Below are 24299 nucleotides of genomic sequence, written 5' to 3' on the forward strand. Positions count from 1 at the left end.
CTAATACCCACTGTATTTCATCATGTATATATAATATATAATAATATATATGCCATTTAGCAGACGCTTTTATCCAAAGCGACTTATCATGTCCGATAGAAGGTCATCTCTTCTTCATACTTGTCTAGTCACAATGCTAACCCATGTAAAAGCAAATTCATTAACAAAAATGGAAAGGAAAAAAATACAAACATTACATTTGGACATTCATTGTCATCATTTATTTATTTTATTTAGCTAGTCATATAGTCTTATAAGGAGTCATTATCATCAGTCATAATTTCAACCCTGGAAAAAATATTTCTTAAAATTAAGTATCAAAGATTCAGCCTCTTGTTAGTGGTGCAGAATTTCTCCTGACTAACACCATTTGTGGTCCTGAGTTTCATACTCTTTCAACAACCCTGATCCATTTCTCCTGCAGTTTGGGTAACTGCTCCAAATCCTAGCCACACTTTTGAATCTGGTTGTGTGCTTTTCTGTAGTTGTATGTTTACTTGTTTGTCCAAAAGTCTGTGTGTGACATTTCATTTGTCTCTTGACTTCTATGTGTGTGTCCTGTGTTACCGCAGATGTAATGTCCAGTTGACCCCTGCGTTCACGCCTGGCTTACGAAGAGTTAAGACTGCCGTGTCCGGGTCAAACTCAAACTCCACAGAAGACTCCCCACCATCTGTGGAGGATGGGTGAAGAACATCAGGCACATTGTAACAAACCCCAATGTTCACAACCCTTACCACTTTCTGCACTAGCCTGCCAACACAAAAATAACTTTGCTGCAACAAGTTATTTTTCCATTACCAGAAGGACATTCAGGGGAAACTCCTGGCTCTACACGTGACACCATGTTGCCTGGTTATTGATGGTACATGACTAACCTGTCATTGTGAGGGTGACCGCATCAGGCTTCTGAGCTCCCAGGATGTTCACTTGCTCTACCCAGGAGGCCGTGGGAAACTGGGAGTCAGGAGACAGATCACTGCAGCATCAGAGAAAGAGACAGGTTACACTCGATACAGAAACACAGGGAGAACATGGCCTGGTTGGAATGATAATGTTAGTTAGAGGGACAGACCTCGATGAGAGGCTGTTCGCAGTGAAACTCAGGCGTCTGTGAATAAACTGCTTGTCTGTCTTATGTTTAAAGGTGTGACCATCATCTATGTAAATCTCTCCTTCTGCTTTGCCCTGGAACAAAGAGAAACATTTAAATGACGACAAAGCCCCTGCAAGTAAAATGGTACAACAACAATGGTAGTGATATCATAGTGGTGTAAACGAAGGTTATACCTGTGAGTCAAGGGCCACGTAGAGGGTGTAGGGATCGTTCTCCATGCAGGATGAGGACCTGCGAACACGGTTCTTCCGGCAGATAATGGAACCTCCTCGCTGGAACACTGGAATCTGAGATAGGAAGAGGTGGTGGGACAGAGAAGAGAGAGAGAACAGCGAGAGAGTTATTTGTGGGAAAAGGTGCTGAGTAAAGACCATAGGAGTTGAGAGAAACAAACAGCAGATCCATGTTAACAGAGAACCTACTGAGCTCATGGTGACAGGGATAGAGAGGTTCTGAGCTCCGTCATGTCTCTGGAACGTGTGGACGTCATACCAGACCTGTGACGGGGAGAGAAGCGAGAGGATGTCAGAGGACGAGAAGATATCAGGTTGACTGAACATGTGGTATATTTCAACAGGCAAAACTCCAGGTCAGCCTTCCCTCTCTCTCCATCCTCAAAACTCACCTCGCCATTCCCAGGTAAGTAGGCTGTGACCCCACTAGACCTTTCATCTGTTACAGGGTGAACCAGAAGATCTCTGCCTGATGAACACACAGGGGAAGAGGTAGCCTGGGGTAATGCATCATCCTCACCAGGTTGAAGAGCTCAACTTCATCCAAACATTTAGGTATTCAAAAGTATTGTACCATAAAAAGTTAAGTACATACCGGTCTAAAGGCCACTCTCCCTAACCTACTTACCAATCAGGAACTCATTGTCAATGGAAAATGTGGCAATATCCTCTGGATACTCCACCCACAGGGGCCTATAGTACAGAGAGAGAGAGATACAACCCAAGGTGAATCAAAATACAAGGATTCTCTCTAATATCTTCTCAAAGACTGGTGTCAGCTATAGACCTTCAAAACATAGACGTGGCAGGGCTCGACATTAACACTTGTCCGCTTGCCTGGGCATGTAAAACAAATAGTCAGAAAGACGATTATAGAGTTAAGTTTTCCGCATGGACAAGTTAAAAAAAAGCCTACTCTGATCAGAATTAGATAGTGTGCGGATCAAAAATCTGCACACCCAGTAGCTCTCCACATATGGGTTTTATACAGTAGTCCATCAGTGCAGTATTTTACTTTGTGGGAGGTTTAAGTGTGGCAGGAGACAATACATGGGATCAGAGACCAGCAGCCTTCCATTGTCAATACCAGTGATAATAATGGTATTATGGTGTTACAGAAGATTGTTTATTTTTGCACTTAGTGACTTGAGCTGACAAATAAAAAGTGTAAAAAAAAAGTTAATGTCAAGCCCTACATGGGGCTTGATGAGCCTACCTCATGACAGGCTGGCCAGTGCGTTGGGCATGGTAGAACTGCAGGTACCAGTAGGGCAGAAGGGTGTAGCGCTGACGCACAGCCTCCCGGATGAGAGCTGTGTTGTCAGGGCCAAAAAGCCAGGGCTCCCTCCGCGGGGTGTCCAGGTGGGCATGGGCACGGAAGAAGGGCTGGTAGGCCCCCGCCTGGTACCAACGCACCAGCAGCTCCGCACTGGGAGTCTTAAAGAAACCACCCACGTCAGCTGGGATGAGAGGAGTGATTAGGATACTTTAAGAATTACAATCAAACAAGGACAGACCGAGCCATCCAATCTGTGCAGCACCAATCCCTGCCAGCCTCACCTCCACAGAAGGAGATGCCAACCAGGCCCAGGCTGAGACACATGGGGATGGACATCTTCAGGTGGCCCCACTCAGCTGCATTATCACCAGTCCAAACTGCACCTGGAGGAGAGTGGGTGAATGCGTGTGTGTGAGAGAGTAAACACTTCAAGAGTGGGTTGGGGGTTCAGTGAATACATACAGTATACAACATTTATGGTAACCAGAGGGAGGCGTTATCGAAGGGTCTAACCATAGCGCTGAGACCCAGCGAAAAAGGCCCTGGTCAGGACAAAAGGCCTCTCCAACCCCCCGGAGCGCTGGATCTGACCCTCTGCTGTCGCCATTTGCTGAGAGAGGGAAAGAAGGGAAGACTGAGTAGATGCCAGTAAATAATAAGGATGCTGGAACTAATCCAAAACAATCCCAACAGTGTGGACAGTGAACACCCCCGGGGCCATCTAGTCCTAGTAACGCCCTTCCTTCCCTTCCTCACCACGTAGAAGCCGTAGAGGTTGTGGATGTCTCTGTGCTCCCAGGGCCCATGGAGGGCATCCTTGTGCATGGTGACCTCTGGACCGTTGAACACAGACGGCTCGTTCATGTCGTTCCACGTGTACAGGTTCTCCATCGAGCCCTGGAGAAGAGAAACAGGAGATAATGACATGTCAGTACATCTGTGGTCTCAGTAGCTCAAGGCTCCAGCAGCTTTACTGGTTAACCAGTGACATCAATTCTAACTGACTCAGTGAAGAGGACAAAGTTTCCAAAGGAAATCAAGAAAGAAGAAGGAAAGAGAAAAAAGGTAACTGCGTTTAAAATGTGGAGATGAGACTAACTGACACAGGGTTTACTCACCTCATACTGGTCATAGGCAAACATGCTGGCCCACCACTTCCTCATCTCAGGGTTGGTAAAATCTGGGTAACCTGCATTCCCTTTTACAAGGAAATATAGAGTACATATACATAACAGTTCTAAACAATTCTAGCCTTTGGGTGACTGAATCAGTAGAAAAACAGGCAAATCTTATAATGCGTTGACATTTATTGCCAAAATATTGCCCTGGAGGTAGAACTCAGCGATTTCCGTTAGATGGGGCAAATTGGCTATTTCAGAAAAACGTATGATTTAGCTTTTTGGTCTTAATTTAAAAGGTTAGTGCTAGGCATTAGGGTTAGTGGTATGGTTAAGGTTAGGTTTAAATCAGATTTCATGACTGTGGCTATGCCAGCAAGTGACCACTCTGCAGAGCTGCTTCCAGGGCAACATTCATGACAAATGCTAACCTGCACTGTGTTGTCTGGTACGTTAAATACAATAAATTAAATACACTAAATTACCAAAGGTATGTGGACACCTGCTCGCCTAACATCCCATTCCAAAATCATAGGCATTAACATAGAGTTGGTTCCCCCTTTGCTGCCATAACAGCCTCCACTCTTCTGGGAAGACTTTCTACTAGATGTTGGAATATTGCTGTGGGGACTTGCTTCTATTCAGCCACAAGATCATTAGTGAGGTCGGGCACTGATGTTGGGTGATTAGGCCTGTCACACAGGCTTCGTTCCAGTTCATCTCAAAGGTGTTCGATGGGGTTGAGGTCAGTGCTCTGTGCAGGCCAGTCGTCACCGATCTCGACAAACCCTTTCTGTGTGGACCTTGCTTAATGCGCAGGGGCATTGTTATGCTGAAACAGAAACTTCCTCAAACTGTTGCCACAAAGTTTGAAGCACAGAATCGTCTAGAATGTAATTGTATGCTGTAGTGTTAAGATCTCCCACCACTGGAAGTAATGGGCCTAAACCAAACCATGAAAAACAGCCCCAGACCATTATTCCTCCTCCACCAAACTTTACAGTTGGCACTATGCATTGGGGCAGGTAGCGTTCTCCTGGCATCTGCCAAACACAGATTTATCCGTCGGACTGCCAGATGGTGAATCGTGATTCATTACTCCAGAGAATGCGTTTCCACTGCTCCAGAGTTGAATGGCAGCAAGCTTTACACCATTCCAGCCAACGCTTGGCATTGCGCATGGTGATTTTAGGCTTGTGTGCGGCTGCTCGGCCATGGAAACCCATTTCATGAAGCTCCCGACAAACTGTTATTGTGCTGGCGTTGCTTCCAAAGGAAGTTTGGAACTCTGTAGTGAATGTTGCAACCGAGAACAGACCATTTTTATGTGCCATGGGCTTCAGCACTCGGCGGTCCCGTTTTGTGAGCTTGTGTGGCCTACCACTTCGCGGCTGAGCCGTTGTTGCTCCAAGACGTTTCCACTTCACAATATCAGCACTTACAGTTGACTGGGCCAGCTCGAACAGGGCAGAAATTTGACGAACTGACTTGTTGGAAAGGTGGCATCCTATGACGGTGCCACATTGAAAGTCACTGAGCTCTTCAGTAATACCATTCTACAGCCAATGTTTGTCTATGGAGATTGTATGGCTGTGTGCGCAATTTTATACACCTGTCAGCAACGGGTGTGACTGAAATAGCCGAATCCACTAATTTGAAGGGGTGTCCACATACTTTTGTACATAGTGTACATATTGACATGTTCCTACCTGGCCAGCACCAGCCCTCATAGTCTCCGCCATCTTTGTTTTTTATGTAGTAGCCTCGAGAGCGAATCTCAGTGTGGATCTTATAGCTGCTGTCCACCTTAATGTGAGGGTCCACTATGGTCACCATCTGTGGACAGCCGGGACAGGAGAGGACGCAGTGAGTGGAGGAGGAAGAGAGAACAGTGCCAAAAATGTAAATTATCTTCTCATTACCACACACACACCATTTCAAAATCCTATGTTTCCATCATTAAGTTCACCTTGCGTCTCTTATCCAGGAGGCCCTGCAACATGTCTTTGGGCTGTGGGAACTTGTTGTTGTCCCAGGTGAAGTAGCGCTTGCCGTCCGTGTGCTCAATATCCAGCCAGATGAAGTCATAGGGGATGTCGTGTTCATCAAAGCCCTGGTCCACCGCACTCACATCTTCCTGGTCGTTGTAGTTCCAACGGCACTGGTGGTAGGCCAGCGAAGAGAGAGGGGGGAAGGCCTGAGTTCCTACGACAGCCAGAGAACAGGTCATTTCTAAAGTGAAGGTAACACTTCTGGGATAGGGAGCAGTGAAGCTATAAACCAACCATGTATTGAACATTAAAATGTGCTTGGTGTGAATGTGTAGAATATACCGTGAGTGACGTGTACCTGTGTTCCTGTTAGTGAGTGTGTAAGTAGTGTACCTGTTAAGGAAGAGTACTGTGTGAACACATCATTAGGTCGTGGTCCCAGCATGATGAAGACGTCAATGATGCCACTCTCAGAAATCCATCGGACGTCTGTCTGAGGGACCTCACTGGAGCCCTGAACGCAATCAAACATGCACAAAGAGGATTCAGAGATCAAACCAAGTGGATCCAAGGGCAAAGAAGGAAAGGCAAGACAGTGTGTGAGATCCAGTCACACACACACCCACCTGTCCAGAGCTGACGTCCACCCATGTCTCTGCTGCGTTAAGCCAGAAGAGACCCATAGTCCTGTGGGTGTTGTGTGAGAGGAGGACAGGCACTGCTCCATACAGAGCCATAGGGTTAAAGAGCTCATACTGGAACACATCCAGGTTATAAAGCCTGTAGGGGTCTCCTCCACTAAGGAGAGGAACAGGAATCACTGGGTTAGCACTGGATGACCAACAAAAGGGGAGGCAGGTAGCCTAGTGGTTAGAGTGTAGGGGCGGCAGGTAGCCTAGTGGTTAGAGTGTAGGGGCGGCAGGTAGCCTAGAGGTTAGAGTGTAGGGGTGGCAGGTAGCCTAGAGGTTAGAGTGTAGGGGCGGCAGGTAGCCTAGAGGTTAGAGTGTAGGGGCGGCAGGTAGCCTAGTGGTTAGAGCGTTGGACTAGTAACCGAAAGGTTGCGAATCCCAAAGTTGACAAGGTTAACATCTGTTGTTCTGCCACTGAACAAGGCAGTTAACCCACCCACCCACCATTGAAAATAAGAATTTGTTCTTAACTGACTAGATAATTAAAGTCAAATAAATCAGAAAACTACACTTTGAGCTGAGTGCAAATGACATTGGGGCAAGGGCGTTTATAGTCTCACTCTGTGTTTTTCAGTCTGAGGCCGTCTGCATGTTCAGGGATGCCATAGACGTGTTCTACTCCAGGCAGGGAGAAGTCCAGACTGATGGAGGAGGGACCTGGAGGACAGGAGGCAGGTTACATTAGAGCAGTGTTTTTATTTATATACATTTTAAAAATTTAACACATGATGTCAATGTTAAGTAAATAGGTGAAAACAAATAAATGGACTTGAGTAACAGTTTGTTTTACTATGGAATTGTAGTGTACAATGATGTACCATTAGGCTTGGTGTCAGCATGGGTCTTGAATGTCTCCTCCCACATTCCTGGCTGATCCACCTCTTCTTCTGCTTCCTCCTCTCCTTCTGACACCTGGAAAGAGAGGGGTTTTGTGGAGAACCAGAAAAGAGGCCAAACGTGTAGCTAAAGTGTCTCAGAAAGGTGCTACTCGTACACACCCTAGTTCAAAGTTCACATCAAATTGATACCAGAAGTTGGAGCTCTTCTCACACCCTACTAGGCTACTACTCACAACCTGTTCTCTCTACACACTTTGAACACAAAAAAAATAGACAGAACAGAGTCAATAAATGCACCAATAAACCCATGCAGTGTTTGTATCAGAACAATAAGGTATTTGGAATAGAACACCACACACCTTTTCCTTGTCATGCTTCTCTGTGTCCTCTTTCTCCCCAGCTTCCTCTGTGTCTGTTTGGCTTTTGCTGCATCACACAATAATACATATCAATGTCAAAAGAGTGATTGATTGCTATAGAAAACACATGGAGAAATGTGAAGAACAAGTAAAGCAATATAAACTGCTTTTCATCACCTGGATTGACATGTTGTTAGTGATCGATTGAAGGACAAACTCTTTCCATTTGAGTTAAACATGCATTATGTACTGGCATCTTGTTGACATAGCAGTTCATTTTAACTTGTGTTTGCATTGATCTTAATGTTGGGGTTGCACAAAAATGTGCAGATTTTAAGTTAGGATTCAGCCCATAGAATATGACTTGGTAATGGGCTTGGTAATATGCCCACATTTCTAAAAACTTTGCAGGATAATGATTCAGAAGATTTTTTATTTGTTAATAATTATCCATGGGTAAACCAATCAAATCACTGAACAATAAAATATGACATGCAATAATTTGTTTAGTTTAGAGGGTGGTGGGAAGCTTAGTAAATATATGTACACTACACTGAGCAGTAGAGGCTGTACAGACTTATGGAGAAATTGCACACAGCAACATGTTTACATATATGTAGTTGCTCTAGTAAAGTTAAGATCAAAAGTAAAAATCTGTTGACTTCATTTTTGACTTGTTGGATTTCTACTATAAGACAATACAGCCGCAAGCTATTTCAGTAGTTCAACTCAGGTGTCACACAAACATTACATCAAGAGGCAAGCTAAGACCAGTTACCTAGAGAAAACGCTCTTGATCTTATCCCACATGCTACCGACTGTGCTACTTATTTTGTGGGAAATACTGGAGGACATGGTGAGAAACAGGAGGGAAAGGAAAGGAACAGAATAGGATGGGAAAACAGATCAGTACAGCACAGCTAAGTGCATTTTAGAAAACCTTTGAGACAATTATCAAATTCAGCAGGAGAGCACAAGTGGAAGCCTTCATTAAAAAGCCTTCCATGAAATTACACAACATATATTACACGGCAATATTCCGTCTAAGTCCATCCATCACAGGTCTAGTATATGCATTCAATTGCATTGTTCCATGTGATATAAATGCATGGTTTCATCCTGTACATGCAAGACTGCATAAGCGACTCACGTGTCCTTGCGTATGCGGAGCTGCTCAAAGGCTAGCAGGCCCCGGGAGTTGAGGGACAGCAGCACCTGTGGGCCCTCCATGATGTCCAGGCGGAAGGGCTGGGCACTGAGGATGAGCCTCCAGTCCTCCCCACCCAGAGACAACACCACCCTGTGCTCATCCTGGGCCACCACTGACATACTGCATTGGAGAGAAACGGCCATCACACCCATGCCAACACCCCCACTATGGACCTTCTCTATACCATTACAAAACCATCCCAGAATGTGAGACATCAATAGTGGGCTGATATTGAAATGAACAAACTCACAGTTCAGTGGGAGGGTCAGTGATGAGAACATCAGGCACCTCATATCGAGGCTTGATGGGCTTCAGCTCATTGATCTTCACTCTGGTCATGTTCCCCTGAAGGCGATACAGCTCGAGCAGCAAGAGCACCTGAACACAAGCAATGCAATTATCACACGGTTTGCACGATGTGGAAAAACACTAAGTGTATGGTGGATTTCCATTGTATGCCATTCAAGTAATCCATTATAAAAGCGAAGTAATTTCACCCAATCTCCATGACAACTTATTTACGTGTGCAGCAGGTCTTATTCATTCTGACCTTATTATTGTTATTCAGGAGCTGCACTGTGAGGTGGGAGTCACTGAGTTCCAGGGTCTCCAGTAAGGCTGTGTATGATGACTGGCCTGGCTTCATCGCCCTTTGACGACTACACACACACACACAAACAAACACGTTATTTCGTTTAGGTCTCAAAATGTCCATCTAGGTAACGTTATTGTTGTTACACATTTTTCTACAATTGAATTGATGGTAGGCAGCCATCACCTGCAGAAGGCACTCTGGTCACATGTTTTGAAGTTGCTGCGATCCACAGCTTGAGTGATGCTCAGGAAAACAGACAGCACGAGCACACGATATAGGCACATCCTAGGGAAGAATGGAAATAAACAGTGATGTAACTATGTTTGCAATTATCATATTCCAGCTAGCTAAATCATGTTGCTGCTGAACTGATTAGTTAGGTAGGTAGTTTTCCTCTAGGTAGCAAGCTATCCGTGACAAAAGACAACTGACCAAATGCGGCATTTATAGATAATATCCACAAAGACTGATGCAATAGTACACATGTTTTCTGTTGTAATGGCTTGCTAGCAGGCTAACTGAACCTGAATTCTGAAATAACTACCGTTCAATGAAGCTCGCCATCTTGATTCAGCTTGCTTACGCTCTCAAGCCTCGCCCCTTCAAATCATGTGCACGCAGATGATTTGACAAATAGAACGTATATGTGCCTGTAAGAAACTAAATATGTTATTTGGGGGACAGTCAGAGCCAACCCTGTCCATCCTGTAGAAGTATTGGCACAGTTTCGAATTAGACGAACTCCTGTTATTGCCTTAACTTGAAATGGTAGTGGGATGCTATAATAATAAATGCTCTAAACATGGTGCTTTCTGTTAACCGTTGCTAAAGCGTTTCGATCTTGAATGCGCTCCGCATTGCCGCGAGTCATTCAATGATTGGTCAGTTCATTTTGACGAGGGAGGCGCGTGTGCATAGCAAAGGTGCGTTAAACACTTTGGGGTTTTGGAACGTTCAGATATAAATATACTATGTAGAACAGGAAGCACGTCGGATCTATTCGTTCATGTAATTTCTATTTGCAACGTTCGATAACGTTTGGCGACTGAAAGTAGCCAGTCGTCCATCCCAAATTAATGGAAAAGATGGGTATGGTACTGTCTAAAATTAAATGAGAAAGATGCCACGTGGCATGGACTCAACATTAGACTATTTCTGAAGTTTGCTATTATAGAAAGCAGGAAAGCAACGGCTGGCTTTTTCAAACAGAAATGTGCATCCTCTAGCTCTAACTCCAAAAAGTTTTGGGACGCTGTAAAGACCATGGAGAACAAGAGCACCTCCTCCCAGCTGCCCACTGCACTGAGGTTAGGTAACACTGTCACCAACGATAAAACCGAGAATTTCAATTTCTACTGACTGGCCATGCTTTCCTCCTGGCTACCCCAACCTCGGCCAACAGTTGCCGCCCCCAACAGCTACTTGCCCAAGCCTCCCCAGCTTCTCCTTCACCAAAATCCAGATAGCAGATGTTCTGAAAGAGCTGTAAAACCATTACCCGTGCAAATCAGCTGGGCTAGACAATCTGGACCCTCTCTTTCTAAAATTATCTGCCGCTAACCCCTATTACCAGTCTGTTCAACCAACCTCTCTTTCGTATCGTCCGAGATCCCTAAAGATTGGAAAGCTGCCGTGGTCATCCCCCTCTTCAAAGGGGGTGATGCTCGACCCAAACTGTTATAGACCTATATCCATCCTGCCCTGCCTTTGTAAAGTCTTCTTAAGCCAAGTTAATAAATAGATCACTGACCATTTTGAATCTCACTGTACCTTCTCCGCTGTGCAATCCGGTTTCCAAGCTGGTCACGGGTGCACCTCAGCCACGCTCAAGGTACTAAACGATATCATAACCGCCATTGATAAAAGATTGTACTGTGCAGCCGTCTTCATTGACCTGGCCAAGGCTTTCGACTCTGTCAATCACCGTATTCTTATCGGCAGACTCAACAGCCTTTGTTTCTCAAATGACTGCCTCGCCTGGTTCACCAGCTACTTCTCAGACAGATTTCAGTGTGTCAAATCGGAGGGCCTGTTGTCCGGACCTCTGGCAGTCTCTATGGGGGTACCACAGGGTTCAATTCTCGAGCCGACTCTTTTCTCTGTATATATCAACGTTTTCGCTCTTACTACGGGTGATTCCCTGATCCACCTATATGCATACAACACCATTCTGTATACATCTGGCCCTTCTTTGGACACTGTGTTAACAAACCTCCAAACGAGCTTCAATGCCATACAACACTCCTTCCGTGGCCTCCAACTCTTCTTAAACACTAATAAAACTAAATGCATGCTTTTCAACCGTTCGCTGCCCGCACCTGCCCGCCCAACTAGCATCACTACTCTGGACGGTTCTGACTTAGAATATGTAGACAACTACAAATACCTAGGTGTCTGGCCAGACTGTAAACTCTCCTTCCAGACTCATGTTAAACATCTCCAATCCAAAATTAAATCTAGAATCCCGATTTCGCAACAAAGCCTCCTTCACTCACGCCGCCAAACATACCCTAGTAAAACTGACTATCCTACCGATCCTCGACTTCGTCGATGTCATTTACCAGATAGCGTCCGACACGCTACTCAGACTTTCCTTCCAGTTCTCTGCTGCCATTGACTGGAACGAATTGCAAAAATCGCTGAAGCCGGAGACTTATATTTCCCTCACTAACTTTAAACATCAGCTATCTGAGCAGCTAACCGATCGCTGCAGCTGTACATAGCCCATCTATAAATAGCCCATCCAATCTACCTACCTCATCCCCATATTGTTTTTATGTACTTTTCTGCTCTTTTGCACATCAGTATTTCTACTTGCACATCATCATCTGCACATCTATCACTCCGGTGTTAATTTGCTAAATTGTAATTACTTCGCTACTATGGCCTATTTATTGCCTTACCTCCACACGCATTTGCACACATTGTATATATACTTAAAAAAAAGGTTTTATTCTATTGTGCTATTGACGCTTGTTTATGCCATGTGTGTAACTCTGTGTTGGTGTTTGTGTCGCACTGCTTTGCTTTATCTTGGCCAGGTTGCAGTTGTAAATGTGAACTTGTTCTCAACTAGCCTACCTGGTTTAAATAAAGGTGAAATATATATATATTTTTTTTAAAGATTGTTGTGTAATGGCATTTTATTATTGTTAATTGAATTCCTATTGGATAGCCATTAGCAACATTATGAGCACACATTGTATAGAAAGGCTTTCAAGTTTAAAACCCATTGTGAGTTTAGGCTTCCGAGTGGCACAGCGGTCTAAGGCACTGCATCTCAATGCTAAAGGTGTCACTACAGACCCTGTTTTGATTCCAGGCTGTATTACGACCGTCCGTGATTGGGAGTCCCATAGGACTGCGCACAATTGGCCAAGAGTTGTCTGGTTTACTGTTTGGCCGAGGTAGGCTATCATTATAAATAATAATTTGTTCTTAAGTGACTTGCCTAGTTAAATAAAGGTTAAAGAAAAAATGTTGAACTATAGTTGATATAACTGTATTTGCTTTCCAAATTCAGGTCTGAACATTTTCATTATATATTTAAAAAATACTCATTTTAAAAATCTTATTGTTGTGAATTTATATGTACATTTGTCATTTGTATTGCAGCGCTTAAATCATTGCAGCTTCCTTCTTGCCTGGTATGGATTGTTGTTACTTTTTATGATCACTTTATAAACAATCCATACCAAGCAAGAAGAAAGTTTCATAAAAGAAGCCGACCATAAACACACCAGACATGTTACATCATTTCAATGCCAATCCTGGTCTAACAGTGGAAACGGTTGGTCCCAAGAAAGCACAAATCACTCATTTCCATTAGACAGTTACATAGATTATCTCATTGGCAAAGGAAACTCTAGTTGAAAGCCATCCATATTTTGAGAGGTCAGCTCTGCATATTTTGAGAGGTCCGCTCAACACAACTCACAAGTGCTACTCCAACAGTCAGAGATCAAGGTTTACTACCCAAAATAGACTGTGAAAATCCAATTAATGGCTTGATCCACTGTAGCCTAAGCAACACACGCTTTAGGTTAGCATGTCTGTTTTAATCAACAGAGGAGTATATTGCAAGTATGAACTTTTTTCACATGCTGGATAAGTACAGTATACGCAAGAACAAATCAAAACCTGGATATGTTATGTTTTTGTCACAATCTTATCAAAAGGAATGACATTGTCCCAATAATGGTAAGTCAGTAACACCGTGCAGTGTATTTGACTTGATGACAGACCTGCTTTGGTATTTTTGTTGTGTTTGTGGGGTAATCTTTGTCAAATACTGAATTAACATTGAATATAGACTTGTTTACTAATTGCCAGTTGTAATGTAAAAATCTGATATTGTGTTGTCAATATCAAACAAAGCCTCAACCTGGGGACCTGATTGAGATATTCCGGGGGACCTATCAGCACTGGGCCTTGTATGTTGGAGAAGGCTACATCGTCCACCTCTGTCCCCCCAGTAAGTACAATTTGGTCCTGATCTTTAATACTGGATGTCATGGCACAGAGAAGCCTATAAAGTACATGTATAAGGGATTCATAGACCTAGAAAAATTATGCTTATGATTATGTTAATAAAATCGTATATATACTCTATCAGAAAAACATAGTACACATCACTGATCTGATACCCTCCTAAGATTTTCCTTTCTGCTCTTTCCTCAACTCTCACGTGCCCCTGCCTCACCCCACTGATCCTCCCTCCCCTACCTAAGCTGAGGCAGCTGGGGCTGGTGCCTACAGCCTAGTGTCTGTGTTGTGTGATACAGCCGTTGTGACCAAGGAGAGCCTGGAGGAGATAGTGGGGAAGGACAGGTTCCTTGTCAACAACCTGCTGGATGGCAAACACAAACCCCGGAGTGTTTATGACATACTGAGGGATGCCCGCAGCCTGCTGGGCCTGGAGATGCCTTACTGCATCCTGAGGGGAAACTGTGAACACTTTGTCACAGAGCTGAGATATGGGAAGGGAGAGTCCCGGCAGGTGTGTGTGCTGACAATCATGATATCCTTCAAAGGATATCATGACATATCCTGGGATGTTGGTAAAGCAATACTTTTGGTCTATGCCTTGGTTTATTGTTTCTGCCAGTTGCCAAGCTGGACTAATGGGCTCCCGAGTGGCACAGCGGTCTAAGGCACTGCATCTCAGTGCAAGAGGTGTCACTACAGACACCCTGCTTTGAATCCAGGCTGTATTACAACCGGCCGTGATTGGGAGTCCCATAGAGAGGCGCACAATTGGCCCAGCATCGTCCGGGTTTGGCCGGTGTAAGGCTGTCATTGTAAATAAGAATTTGTTCTTAACCGACTTGCCTGGTTAAATAAAAATGTATTCAGTTTAGGAACAGTTGACCTGACCAAGGAGACTAGTCAGATAATCAGACACTACCTTGTAAAATGGGAGATGCATGTTACATATTAAAGCCCACATGACTGCATTTAGACAAGCAGCCCAATTCTGATATTTTCTCCACTAATCACATCAGATATTTACCCATTAGAGCTGATCTATTAATGGGGGAAAAAAATCAGAATCTTTCTGTTTTAGGATATGAAGTCTATTTGCATTTGAAAACAAGTTTATTTGGGGATAGGTGTTTCTCATCGGTTAGTGGTTACTGTTATGATCTATTCTCTTTTTGCAGGTATATTATGCTCTGGGCGTAGGTGTTAGAGCAGTGGCGATTGGCATGAAGGCCTTGAATGCAGTGTCAAACATCTCTTGTGTGAAGTCAAAACAAAAGCGGATACTCCTTTGAACCTTCGAGTCACCTTCCTCCGTCTACCTCTGGGGTGAATGCGGAGACAGCGGAACAATTTTTTTTGACAGGGGGTATAATTCCTGACATTTGGTAGGCTATTTGTAAGTCAATTAGTCTAAAATTAGACACATGCATTTTCTTTTCTGTCCTTCGCCTACTAGTTGCCCCCTAGGACAGGGTTTCCCAAACTTGGTCCTGGGGCCTCCCCTGGGTGCACATTTTGTTTTTTGCCCTAACACTACACAGCTGATTCAAACAATCAAAGCTGGATTATGGATTGATTATTTAACGGGGGGGGGGCACCAGGACCACATTTGGGAAACCCTGCTCACCAGGATAATGTCATACATTTATAGAATTAATGTATACATTTCTAGTTGACAGTGTGCCTCTTGTGAAAGATAAAATATTGTACTTGCTAATTGGCCCTCTAGGAAAACTACAGCTTTTCAGAACAATAAGGAGATTGAGTGCCTATCTTGTTGTCCTACGTATTGTTACAGACAGTGCGTAGGCCTAAATATGTGGTGTGATTCCATGCATGATTGTTGACAGATTGTACATGATGAATTTCTTAATGTTTGTTTTATTGACACATGAAATGGTAGCTTTTTGTCTAATCACATTAAACCGTATGATGGTGAATCAAATGTCATTTTCATTCTTCTGATTGGTGAGTCTTCAATTTTGTTAATTAAAAACTACACCCGTGGTATGACTACAGTACATATTTCTAATTTAGAGGACCCTTCACTACACACATTATAGCCGATGATGTGGATGTGGATTAAGGCAACCCCCCGCACCTCTCTGATTCAGAGGGGTTGGGTTAAATGCAGAAGACACATTTCAATTGAATGCATTCAGTTGTACAACTGACTAGGTATCCCCCCTTTCCATACCCAGAGCCTTCTATTTATTTGTAAATAGGCTTGTGTTCATTACAATGAAAAGATTCAAGACAAAAATGTTTCTTTTGGTCCAATATTTAGAATCTTGGTTCTTGATGTTTCTGTGATGTCATAGCTGGAGAATATGAACATTCTATTACCTTCAGACAGTTCCACACTTAATCACAGTTGGTGTACTGACAAATTACAAGTTGGGACAATTTTATTCAGTCCAAGAATCTGTATCATTGTGCAAGTGTCGGTCTAGGTCTCTCAAGAGTGGGCCACCAGTAGTTTGTGACATGGCAGAAAGTGGTGACCTCTTCAAGAATGTAAACGATGTTCTGTTTCTCCTTTTACACACAAATCAATTCACACATACATAAATAGTAAATGTCTTAAATCTGCTGGACAAAGACAATGCTTTACAAATATAATCATATAATGAATGATATGTATGATATTTATCTTGGATCCAGTTACTCATTATCCTTATTTTATATTCAATTACAGAAAATGCTTGTTCTCATCTCATCCATTTTGTGAGCAGGGCAACACCTCCGCTTTGATGGCATGGCTGTTTTCCCTGTCTGTGTCAAAGAGAGGGCTGTACACAACCATGTCGCTGCTCCTCTGCATCTTTCAGCTAGGCCTACTGGTCGCTGATGTCATCCTGCACTTTGTTATCAAGGACAACAGCTTTCCAAGCCAGCACCACACAGAAGCCATACTGGTGGCTACTTCTCATTTGATAATTATCATTGATAGAGGTTATATGAAAATTGAGATATTTTGTCTGGGTATTGATATCAGGTTGATATTAAGACAATCCCTGATATATATTTTTTACTCAGTTGTTTCAGGTGGTGAGTTTCTACTGGTCACTGATGGGCTCAGTGTATTCACTCCAAGCAGGAAATCGCAAGATGGGCTTCATTGCCCTACTGTCAGTCTGTGAGTCAATCAATGTCTGCATGGTCATCACTCCTAATTTTAGAGATACAGAGCTTATTTGTTTTGCATTCCCCAGTTACTGTTTGACATGAGCGCCTTCATTTCTCTCTTTTTTCTAGTTTTTAACTTGGTCATTTTCATCACTCGCTTCTGTTATGAGTTACTTATGATCCAGTACAGAAGAGAGCAGTTCTGAGAACAATAAATTAAATCACCTTAACCTCAGGAAACAGAGACCACTTGCAAGAGTCATCGTTATTTCTCAGAGGTGTTGCCATGTGAAAATTATCAGTATGACATGATATAAGGCCTACAAGTGTGTGTTCATAGATAATTAAAATATCTGTAAATACTTCATTTGAGAAATATGTGAATAGTATAGAAAAACATAATGGGTGTTTTTTTTATGTCTGCTTTTATCAAAAGCATATATTCCTCAAAAACTACATATTGTTACACTAACAGAATTGCCTTCTGCAGAGTAAGCATCAGCAAGAGAGATGTTTGTTCCTCAAATAATTTAAAGTGTTTAATGTCACATGGGGAAAAGTGCAGAGATATATAATAACAGCAGACTGATATAGGTGGTGTAGAATTTGATTTCAATACAGAAATGTGACTTCTCAAACATATATACAGTGCATTCGGAAAGTATTCAGACCCCTTGTCTTTTTCCACATTATAGCCTTATTCTGAAATTGTTTCAATAAAAACAATTCCTCAATCTACACACAATACCCCATAATGACAAAGCCTAAACCGTTTTTAGAATTTTTTGCTAATTTATTAAAAGATAAAAAACAAATAACTTATTTACACAAGTATTCAGACCTTTCGCTGAGACTCGAAATTGAGCTCAGGTGCATCCTGTTTCCATTGATCATCCTTGAGATGTTTCTACAACTTGAATGGAGTCCACCTGTGGTAAATTAAATTGATTGGACATGATTTAGAAAGGCACACACCAGTCTATATAAGGTCCCACAGTTAACAGTGCACGTCAGAGCAAAAACCAAGCAATGAGGTTGAAGGAATTGTCCGTAAAGCTCCGAGACAGAATTGTGTCGAGGCACAGATCTGGGGAAGGGTACCAAAAAGGTTCTGCAGCATTGAAGGTCCCCAAGAACACAGTGGCCTCCCTCATTCTTAATTGGAAGAAGTTTGGAACCACCAAGAGTCTTACCAGAGCTGGCCGCCTGGCCAAACTGAACAATTGGGGGAGAAGGACCTTGGTCAGAGAGGTGACCAAGAACCCAATGACCACTGATGGAGCTCCTCTTTGGATATGGGAGAACATTCCAGAAGGACTACCATCTCTGCAGCCCTCCACCAATCAGGCCTTTATGGTAGAGTGGCCAGAAGGAAGCTTGGAGTTTGTCAAAAATGATCCTAAAGGGTTCTCAGACCATGAGAAATAAGATTCTCTGGTCTGACGAAATCAAGATTGAACTCTTTGGCCTGAATGCCAAGAGTCACAACTGGAGGAAACCTGGCACCATCCCTATGGTGAAGCATGGTGGTGGCAACATCATTTTGAGCGGCAGGGACTTGGAGACTCGTCAGGATCTAGGGAAAGATGAACGGAGAAAAGTACAGAGAGATCCTTGATGAAAACCTCAGACTGGGATGACGGTTCACCTTCCAACAGGACAACGACCCAAAGCACACAGCCAAGACAATGCATGACTGGCTTTGGGACAAGTCTCTGAATATCCTTGAGTGGCCCAGCCAGAACCCAGACCGATGAAACATCTCTGGAGAGACCTGAAACTAGCTATGCAGCAACCCCCCATCCAACCAGGAAAGAGCTTGAGAGGACCTGCAGAGATGAATGGAAGAAACTCCCCAAATACAGGTCTGCCAAGCTTGTACCCAAGAAGACTCAAGGCTGTAATCAATGCCAATGGCCCTTCAAACTACAGCGTAAAGGGTCTGAATACATATTCATATTGTTTTGGCTTTGTCATTATGGGGTATTGTGTGTAGATTGAAGAAAAAAAAAAACTTTAATCCTTTTAAAATAAGTCTAACATAAGTTAAGGGGTCTGAATACTGTCCGAATGCACTGTACTTATTTTAGAGGTCCCATCAACACACCTTTCATAACACTTCAAATTCAGGAGAAAGTAGATCACTCTATCAAAGTGTCTGAGCACAGGGCACTTGTAGATTTAAGACTGCATGTGCCATTTTAATGCTAAACCAAGACCAATGTCCAATCGGTTAACCACTACTTGAATATCCTCACAGTATCTGTTGTACATTTTGTTTATCCACAAAATATGAACGTATATTGCATACAGAATTTGAGAATTGGTTAAACATTTATTCCAGTTCAACACAAAAACACACTATCATCTCATTAAATTTATATATTTACAGACTCATTTAAATCACCATACAATGTAGTATGTGAATGTCAGGTGTAGCATTCTTCCAATTCAACACAAACATCACTCTGTCAATTAACTTGAGCAACTTATTGACGCCCCCTTCAAAAATGCCTGTTTTAGCAGATGTTGCAAAAAGCCATGTGTCATAGAATACAGTATTTCTGTGGTGAAAATCTGTTTTCCCCATCACCATTCATTCCAATAATGCAATCTCATTTGATGTGGAGTGGGTCAAAATATATAAATTCATTGTACATATAGCTCTAAAAGCAACTGCCTATCCCAAAGGAGGGTGTCAGGTTGCCATCAATTCCAGGACAAAATGCATCCTCTTTTCTTTCATGTCTGAGAGAGAGAGAAGGTAGCTCTCTGCCTTTACTGGTCCCACCATCTTAGATGGCCTATATCGGCCCTATGTTCAACACTCACTAGGACTTGGAGCTGGTCAGTTGTTGCCCACTCGGATGTTGGGGTTTAGTAGGGGGTCTAAGTTGGGGTCGGAGTCGGCTGAAGCACGGCCCAGTTTAGCCATAATGATGATCAAGGTAAAGAATCCCAGAACTCCAACCAGAAGGAGCATGAAGACCCTCTGCTTCCAGGACAGGCCTGTCCTCTTGGAACCGGCCCGGTTTCTGAGAACACAAATTCATTTACATTTTCAGAGTTAAGAGAAATTGGAAAAAGGACTCGACCTTTGGAGACAGAGTAATAGATAATCGGATCTATAAAATGTAAGTCAAATACGGTTGTCCATATGTAAGGAGGTTTGCTAGGAAAGATGTACTTGCTGTGTAATAACAAAATGAAGCAAAACTTTAAATAACTAGTAACATTACTGACTTGAGAATCCGTGCAAACCAGCTGAGTGCTGGTCGTCGCCGGTACTTGTCGTCATCAAAGTCGATCTGTGTCACAGAGCTGTGTCCGGAGTCCCTAGTGTCATAGATCTTCCTTGGGGATGATGCTGGAAGCAATAATTCACATTAAATGAATACACCAAATATATGAGGATACAGCATACATTATACACTACGTGAGGAATGTCAGATGTGTCATCAAAAATGTCAGGAACTAGAATTAGAGTTGAGGCTAAGGATTGGATTAACGTATGGCATGACAACACTGTGTGTGGCTGATAATGGTTAGGATTAAGATAGCTCCTCTGAACCTGGGTACCATTCATAGTCCTTTACCTGTGTGTAGGGTGATGGTGTCACTGGTGGTTGCAGTGATCATGTTGACCAAAGAGTGTTGTTCATGAGCCACCATCTCCCCTTTGTTGTGGAGACTTCCATGATCTTCCTGAACTGTGTTTGGAACTGGAGTAGGGGCGAGGCCTGGGTGTGGTTGGGAGGCGTAGGAGTCGGTGGGGTAAGCTTCAGTAGGCTCCAATGCTGGTGCTAGCAGAGTAGGGGAGAAGGGAAGGCAAATGTTACAGTAAACTCCCAGATTCAAACAAACATTTCCAACATTCAGCTTAGCATATGTCATGACGCCCTGGATAAATAAAATAAAAACATCTGATATATATTATTATGTATTGCAACATTCAGTTGCAATACAGGCTCCCTTACTGTGGACCAATAAGGCAGTATCAACAGCAGAAACAATTACTTACCATCAAACGTGGACCAGTCGGCATAATCAGTGACATCCTGTGTGCTGTCTTGAATAGCTTTTACAGGTTCTTCAATCTTGCAGTGGAGAAACGATGTACCTGTTAGAGTTGAATTGTCACAGAACACCTATTTCATAATATTTGTGTCTTCTTTCTAAAATAAACACTTGATTTATGGGGTCCTAAAAAGTGAATTATGTTTAAGCTCTGACATACAGTATTTTACACAAATATAATACACAACTGAATGTCAGCCAGCATTTGAACCAGTATCCCCCCCTTGTCACTATTCAATATCCCTGACTGCTAGTGTGACTCAGCCCACCCATATTCCTCACCAGAGGTAGGCCTAGTCCAGCTCTGGCCCAGTTGACTAAGGACAACTGTTCCCTCAGCATGTCAGCTATTGGGCTGGCCAGGTTGGAGGGGGGGAATACTGGACCCTGGCAGCTGGGACACTGGTATCCTGCAGGAGCAGTGTGTAGGGGCAACCGGGCTGCCAGGTGATGAAGACAGGCCCAGTGGAATACATCTTGGATAGAGAGAAAGAGCAATGAACCAGAGGGTTTGAGCAAATTCCATACAGCAGTAATATCAAGCAACAGCAATAAGGATCTATCCTAGATGTTGACATTCTTACCATAGCAGACCAATCTGACAGTATCCTGGGAGATCAGTGGGTTATTACACAGTCGACAGTTAGGGTTGTAATCACTATCCTGAAGCCACTGGAGGTAGGACTGCACTATACACTTGGGATCAGACAGGTAGATAGCTTAGTTTAGTGGCAAACAACTACTTTGTGGTCCATATTTAATTTAACATGACACATTGGGTACTTAGAGCTGCCCATCCACTGACCTTGTTGTGGTTGGAGACCAGGCAATGCTCACACACATTCACCCGATGTTCAAAGCAGAACAAGTTGGTCACCTTCCTCTTAGGACACTTGCACAGACCCATGGTCTGTCTGTCGTGCTGTAGACAAGTGATCACCAAAACAAGCTTCAGCAACGACATAACTAGTTAACGTTATAGCTATTAACCAAGCAATAGTCTGATAACCAAGGAAAATCTACTCATGGTTCAAATGTAGTTTGATTATTACATATTGCATAGGTGCAAGACACTATTTGTATGTATTGAAAATGTAGATCGATAGTTGGAGCTAACGTTAACGAAGCTAATTCACAAGCATCAGATGCGTTCGGGTGGCTTTAGTTGTAAGTTAACTGAACCCTACCTGTCACACAAGTTTTCTCCTCGATGATTTATCGTTTGAAGGAAAAGGTGGTACAAATAACTTAAGCTAGAAAATGCGAACGTTCCCAAAAGCGGACATTTTGCCACGTCTCTTCCGGTAGTCTCAGTATAATGATGTCATATAAACGCGGAACATATACCGTAATGTTTAGAAAGGATCCAGCTTTTATTCAAATTAAAAGTCAAAAGTTATTTTTTTTGTGCATTTTAGCTAACCTTTTACCTAATTATCCTAACCGGCTACGTTAATTCTCCTAACCTGCTTTGAAAAATCAAATCTGACATTAAATTGACAAAAGGTGGAACCATTCCAGGGACCCACATTTTATACCAGCTGGTCCACGGGCAGGTTTTACCGTTTGAACTTAGGTTGTTATGTTACGATTGGTTTGGAGAGAGCTGATCATCAATTCTATTTGATTTTACATTAGAAAGAAACGTTGGCGCACTTAATGGGCGTGTCAGCCTCACCCACATTAAATTTCGATTTATTTACTAATTCAAATCAAAATAAAATGGAATGTTATGTCACATGCGCCGAATCCAACACGTGTAGACCCTACAGTGAAATGCTTACTTGCAAGCCCTTATTAACCAACAATGCAGTTGTAATAAAATACAAAAAAAGTATAAAATAAAAGTAACAAACAATTAAAGAGCAGCAGTAAAATAACTATAGTGAGGCTATATAAAGGGGGCACCGGTAGTCATTTAGGCAGGTTACCTTAGTGTTCTTGGGCACAGGGACTATGGTGGTCTGTTTGAAACATGTTGGTATCACAGACTCAGTCAAGGAGAGGTTGAATATGTCAGTGAAGAAACTTGCCAGTTGGTGCGCATGCTCGGAGTACATGTCCTTTTAATCCGTCTGGCCCTGCGGCCTTGTGAATGTTTACCTGTTTAAAGGTCTTACTCACATCAGCTGCGGAGAGCATGATCACACAGTTGTCCGGAACAGCTGATGCTCTCATGCATGTTTCAGTGTTACATGCCTCGAAGCGAGCATAGAAGTTATTTAGCTTATCTGGTAGGCTTGTGTCACTGGGCAGCTCGCGGCTGTGCTTCCCTTTGTAGTCTGTAATAGTTTGCAAGCCCTGCCTCATTCAACTCGCTTCTAATTCTAATACACTCGCGTCTTTATCGTAGTTTATTTATTTAGACAGAATCACATATTTATCATTAATTTAGTCTCTGTGCAGTGCTGAAGTAAAAGGTTCTGAAGAACACCTCCAAAAAGAAAGGCCAGACTGTATCACAACCGGTCGTTATTGGGAGTACCATAGAGCGGCGCACAATTGGCCCAGCATCATCCAGGTTTGGCCGGTGTAGGCCGTCATTGTAAATAAGAATTGTAAATAAGACTTGTCGAGTTAAATTTTAAAAAATACATGTGATTTGGTAAGAATGCCCCTCTACCTGTGACTGGCAGAACAGGTGTTGTATGTTGAGGATGAGGGCTGCAGTAAATATCTCAGATAGGGGGGAGTGAGGCCTAAGACAGTTTTGTAAATAAGCATCAAGCAGTGGGTCTTGCGACTGGTATACAAAGATGACCAGTTTACAGAGGAGTATAGAGTGCAGTGATGTGTCCTATAAGGAGCATTGGTGGCAAATCTGATGGCCGAATGGAGAGCACCCTTACCTGCCGATCTATAAATTACGTCTCTGTAATCTAGCATAGGTAGGATAGTCATCTGAATCCGGGTTAGTTTGGCAGGTGAAAGAGGAGCGATTATTATAGAAGAAACCAAGTCTAGATTTAACTTTAGCCTGCAGCTTTGATATGTGCTGAGAGAAGGACAGTGTACTGTCTAGCCATACTCCCAAGTAATTGTATGAGGTGACTACCTCAAGCTCTCTTAACCCTACCTCAAACTCTAGTGTGTTAAAGGTCCCCAAAGCACACACATCCCTGGGTCCCTCCTCTTTTCAGTTCACATCAGCTAGCGACTGGAACGAGCTGCAACAAAC

General features: G+C 43.0%; 3 protein-coding genes across 5 annotated transcripts; 1 reads left to right on the forward strand and 2 right to left on the reverse strand.

Annotated features, from left to right (window-relative positions):
• Positions 1-206: 206 nt before the first annotated feature.
• On the reverse strand, positions 207-10226 carry ganaba (glucosidase II alpha subunit a). 3 transcript variants are annotated; one of them, XM_046316860.1, is made up of 25 exons: positions 9975-10226; positions 9614-9715; positions 9386-9494; positions 9086-9213; positions 8776-8955; positions 8404-8469; positions 7626-7692; positions 7246-7339; positions 6988-7084; positions 6365-6536; positions 6132-6252; positions 5717-5952; positions 5457-5583; positions 3748-3827; positions 3386-3526; positions 3143-3239; positions 2911-3012; positions 2567-2810; positions 1979-2043; positions 1743-1819; positions 1540-1614; positions 1291-1404; positions 1076-1188; positions 879-979; positions 207-673 (listed from the first exon to the last, which is right to left on the reverse strand). In XM_046316860.1, exons 1-25 carry the CDS (start codon positions 9992-9994, stop codon positions 564-566), a joined length of 2838 nt encoding a protein of 945 aa, XP_046172816.1. In that variant the 5' UTR covers positions 9995-10226; the 3' UTR covers positions 207-563. The 3 variants fall into 3 exon arrangements, with proteins under 3 accessions (XP_046172816.1, XP_046172815.1, XP_046172817.1); XM_046316859.1 differs by lacking the exon at positions 9975-10226 and adding an exon at positions 9863-9960; XM_046316861.1 differs by lacking the exons at positions 8404-8469; positions 9975-10226 and adding an exon at positions 9863-9960.
• Positions 10227-12859: 2633 nt separating this feature from the next.
• Positions 12860-15879, forward strand: LOC124006746 (phospholipase A and acyltransferase 3-like). The gene is made up of 4 exons (XM_046316872.1): positions 12860-13630; positions 13808-13904; positions 14161-14429; positions 15094-15879. Exons 1-4 carry the CDS (start codon positions 13577-13579, stop codon positions 15205-15207), a joined length of 534 nt encoding a protein of 177 aa, XP_046172828.1. The 5' UTR covers positions 12860-13576; the 3' UTR covers positions 15208-15879.
• Positions 15880-18699: 2820 nt separating this feature from the next.
• LOC124007122 (zinc finger protein-like 1) lies at positions 18700-22594 on the reverse strand. The gene is made up of 8 exons (XM_046317441.1): positions 22309-22594; positions 21927-22043; positions 21706-21817; positions 21404-21597; positions 21066-21141; positions 20641-20847; positions 20288-20411; positions 18700-20079 (listed from the first exon to the last, which is right to left on the reverse strand). Exons 2-8 carry the CDS (start codon positions 22026-22028, stop codon positions 19893-19895), a joined length of 1002 nt encoding a protein of 333 aa, XP_046173397.1. The 5' UTR covers positions 22029-22043; positions 22309-22594; the 3' UTR covers positions 18700-19892.
• Between the last annotated feature and the right edge of the window lie 1705 nt (positions 22595-24299).

This window comes from Oncorhynchus gorbuscha, linkage group LG20 (genome assembly GCF_021184085.1).
Source record: "Oncorhynchus gorbuscha isolate QuinsamMale2020 ecotype Even-year linkage group LG20, OgorEven_v1.0, whole genome shotgun sequence".
NCBI lineage: Eukaryota > Metazoa > Chordata > Actinopteri > Salmoniformes > Salmonidae > Oncorhynchus > Oncorhynchus gorbuscha.

What these genes read in the sequence shown, in the direction of transcription:
- ganaba (XM_046316859.1), bottom strand. Translation starts at nt 9,915, where the DNA reads ATGTGTACTATTGCATCAGTCTTTGTGGATATTATCTATAAATGCCGC. An exon ending in TGGACGTCAGCTCTGGACAG is followed by an intron (nt 6,253 to 6,364) that starts GTGGGTGTGTGT and finishes GATTGCGTTCAG; the next exon opens with GGCTCCAGTGAGGTCCCTCA. An exon ending in CGCTGGGTCTCAGCGCTATG is followed by an intron (nt 3,013 to 3,142) that starts GTTAGACCCTTC and finishes ACTCTCCTCCAG; the next exon opens with GTGCAGTTTGGACTGGTGAT.
- LOC124006746 (XM_046316872.1), top strand. Translation starts at nt 13,577, where the DNA reads ATGTTATGTTTTTGTCACAATCTTATCAAAAGGAATGACATTGTCCCA. An exon ending in CGTCCACCTCTGTCCCCCCA is followed by an intron (nt 13,905 to 14,160) that starts GTAAGTACAATT and finishes CCCCTACCTAAG; the next exon opens with CTGAGGCAGCTGGGGCTGGT. An exon ending in GGAAGGGAGAGTCCCGGCAG is followed by an intron (nt 14,430 to 15,093) that starts GTGTGTGTGCTG and finishes CTCTTTTTGCAG; the next exon opens with GTATATTATGCTCTGGGCGT.
- LOC124007122 (XM_046317441.1), bottom strand. Translation starts at nt 22,028, where the DNA reads ATGGGTCTGTGCAAGTGTCCTAAGAGGAAGGTGACCAACTTGTTCTGC. An exon ending in CGACTGGTCCACGTTTGATG is followed by an intron (nt 20,848 to 21,065) that starts GTAAGTAATTGT and finishes CTACTCTGCTAG; the next exon opens with CACCAGCATTGGAGCCTACT. An exon ending in TGGTTTGCACGGATTCTCAA is followed by an intron (nt 20,080 to 20,287) that starts GTCAGTAATGTT and finishes TTGTGTTCTCAG; the next exon opens with AAACCGGGCCGGTTCCAAGA.